At 37.2% G+C, this 1969-nt stretch overlaps 1 protein-coding gene across 1 annotated transcript in view; it reads right to left on the bottom strand.

The window, feature by feature from the left end:
• Positions 1-1845: 1845 nt before the first annotated feature.
• The window catches only part of WDR36 (WD repeat domain 36), a gene marked incomplete at its 3' end in the record, with an annotated part of 19640 nt that continues 19516 nt past the window's right edge, over positions 1846-1969 (bottom strand). The window contains exon 15 of the mRNA XM_010290896.1: positions 1846-1925. Within this exon, the coding sequence (XP_010289198.1) occupies positions 1846-1925 (80 nt within the window). The remainder of the gene's footprint in view (positions 1926-1969) is intronic.

Here is a 1969-nt window from a genome sequence, read left to right as displayed (position 1 = left end):
CCCGACATGCAAAACATGCACTAGGAATACTCATATTATATAAAGACAGTTAAGCAGCATTCCCAAAAACAGATGCTCCCTAAGTAAATGGTATGACTCCTATTAAAGTGAGATGGTATTTTTTGTAACATAGGACTTAGTAATCTAAAAACACATGCTCCATCCTTTTATAAGGACAATATCAAAGCTGAGTCTTTAGAATGCACAGTTCATAATTCAGTTCTCCTATTTATGAGCAAATGTACCATGGTAGAAGTCAGTCAAACATCTGGCTTTTTATTAAAAGCTGTTCTTCCTTTTCAATACACCCCCCTGCCTACAATTATGGGAAAACCTTTCTCTTAAATTCTGGAAGAACAATTTAATCTAATTCCTTTCAAAAATGGCGTTTGTCATGTACCTGCCTAGATTTCAGCTAGACCAGAATTCCTTCAGTTACTTGGAGAGAAGAGATAAAATATTTACCTATGTGTTACACACAAACAAGAACTACAGTTAGAGTACTTTTAAAAAACAGTATGAATGGATTCTTACTGCAAAGTGTTATGTTAGTAAAGAAATTAAAGATACAAGTAACACTTCCAAAGTTTTGTAATTAATGCCACCATTTTTTCTAGGCATATCTTTTTGGAAGCGAAAAGGAGGGTTAGAAAGTGGAAGTCCAAACAGAGTGTCAACTTCCCTCCCATTTATACCTGAAAGAGGACATTTACTGTCCATCTTGTCCCATGTTAGACCAATGTCGTTCATCACGTAAGAATCAGTCATTGTTTGTTGAGATTCAACACACTTTTCATAGTAAAATGAAAACTTTTAGAGTATACAGAATTATTTACCAAACTACACCAAGAAATGTAATGAACTCAAATGAATCCAAATTCAGTCCCAGGTATGACCAGAGCTGCACACTCTGTAGCACTACTTTAAACTACTAAAAAACTATTTAATGTGCTGCTAAAAGAATGCACTAGCAGCACTCAGTTACTTTTCAGCCTTTTTCTTCTGGGCTCTGGAATTTCTTGTGTGTACTTGTGTACTTCTTGGCCAGATTTCATTCTGAGAGAAGACTACTCACAGTGGATCATAAAAGAGTATTTTTGGCAGTGGCAAGCACGCACAAATGAAAAATATAACTGAAGTAAAGCCTTACTGTGTTGCTAAAATGAATGTAAGTGAAAACAGGTTCTTCTTTACAAAACCAGCTGGAGTACTGCATCCAACTCTGGGGCCCCCAGCACAAGATAGACATGAAGCTGGAGCAAGTCCAAGAAAATTATCTCAGGGCTAGAACACGTTTCCTATGAAGAAAGGCTGAGAGAGTTGGGGTTGTCAACCTGAAGAATAGAAAGCTCTGGGGAGACCTTCTTGTGGCCTTTCAATACTTAAAGGGGGTTTGTAAAAAAGGCCGAGACACACTTTTCAACAGAGCTTGTAGTAACAGGACATGGGGCAATGGTTTTGAACTGAAAGGGGGTAGGTTTAGATTGGATATAAGGAAGAAATTTTTTTACAATGAGCATGGTATAAGAAATCTCTTGCCATTTAGAATATAGTGCTGCTTCCAGACAAAGAACAGATTCACACTCATTCACACCACATGAAAACTCCAGGTTTCATCACTACATCTTCAGGACATTGTTATTCTGTATACTCAGAAAAAGGCACATATTGCTAGCATTGCACACAACTAAAATGCTGGGTACTGAGTTGTTACACCATGTACAACTTCAAGTATCACATAGTACAGGTTGGTGACAGATAATCAAGCCAGAAGGCTTTTTGCCACTTAATAGACAGAAAGAGGATGACAATAAATTTTTGCTATATGTTTTTAAACTGACTCACCATCCAGAAGGAAGGTCCCAAGTCTTAATGGTACAGTCCATTGATGAAGTTATTAGCCAACGACCATCAGGACTGAAAGTCTAAAATAAAATAGTCAGTTCAATGGCACAACTGACAAGTTAGT

Source organism: Phaethon lepturus, unplaced genomic scaffold (genome assembly GCF_000687285.1).
Source record: "Phaethon lepturus isolate BGI_N335 unplaced genomic scaffold, ASM68728v1 scaffold19797, whole genome shotgun sequence".
Taxonomy (NCBI): Eukaryota; Metazoa; Chordata; class Aves; order Phaethontiformes; family Phaethontidae; genus Phaethon; species Phaethon lepturus.
The sequence above is the reverse complement of the archived record's forward strand: the minus strand, read 5'-3'. Positions and strand labels throughout refer to the sequence as shown.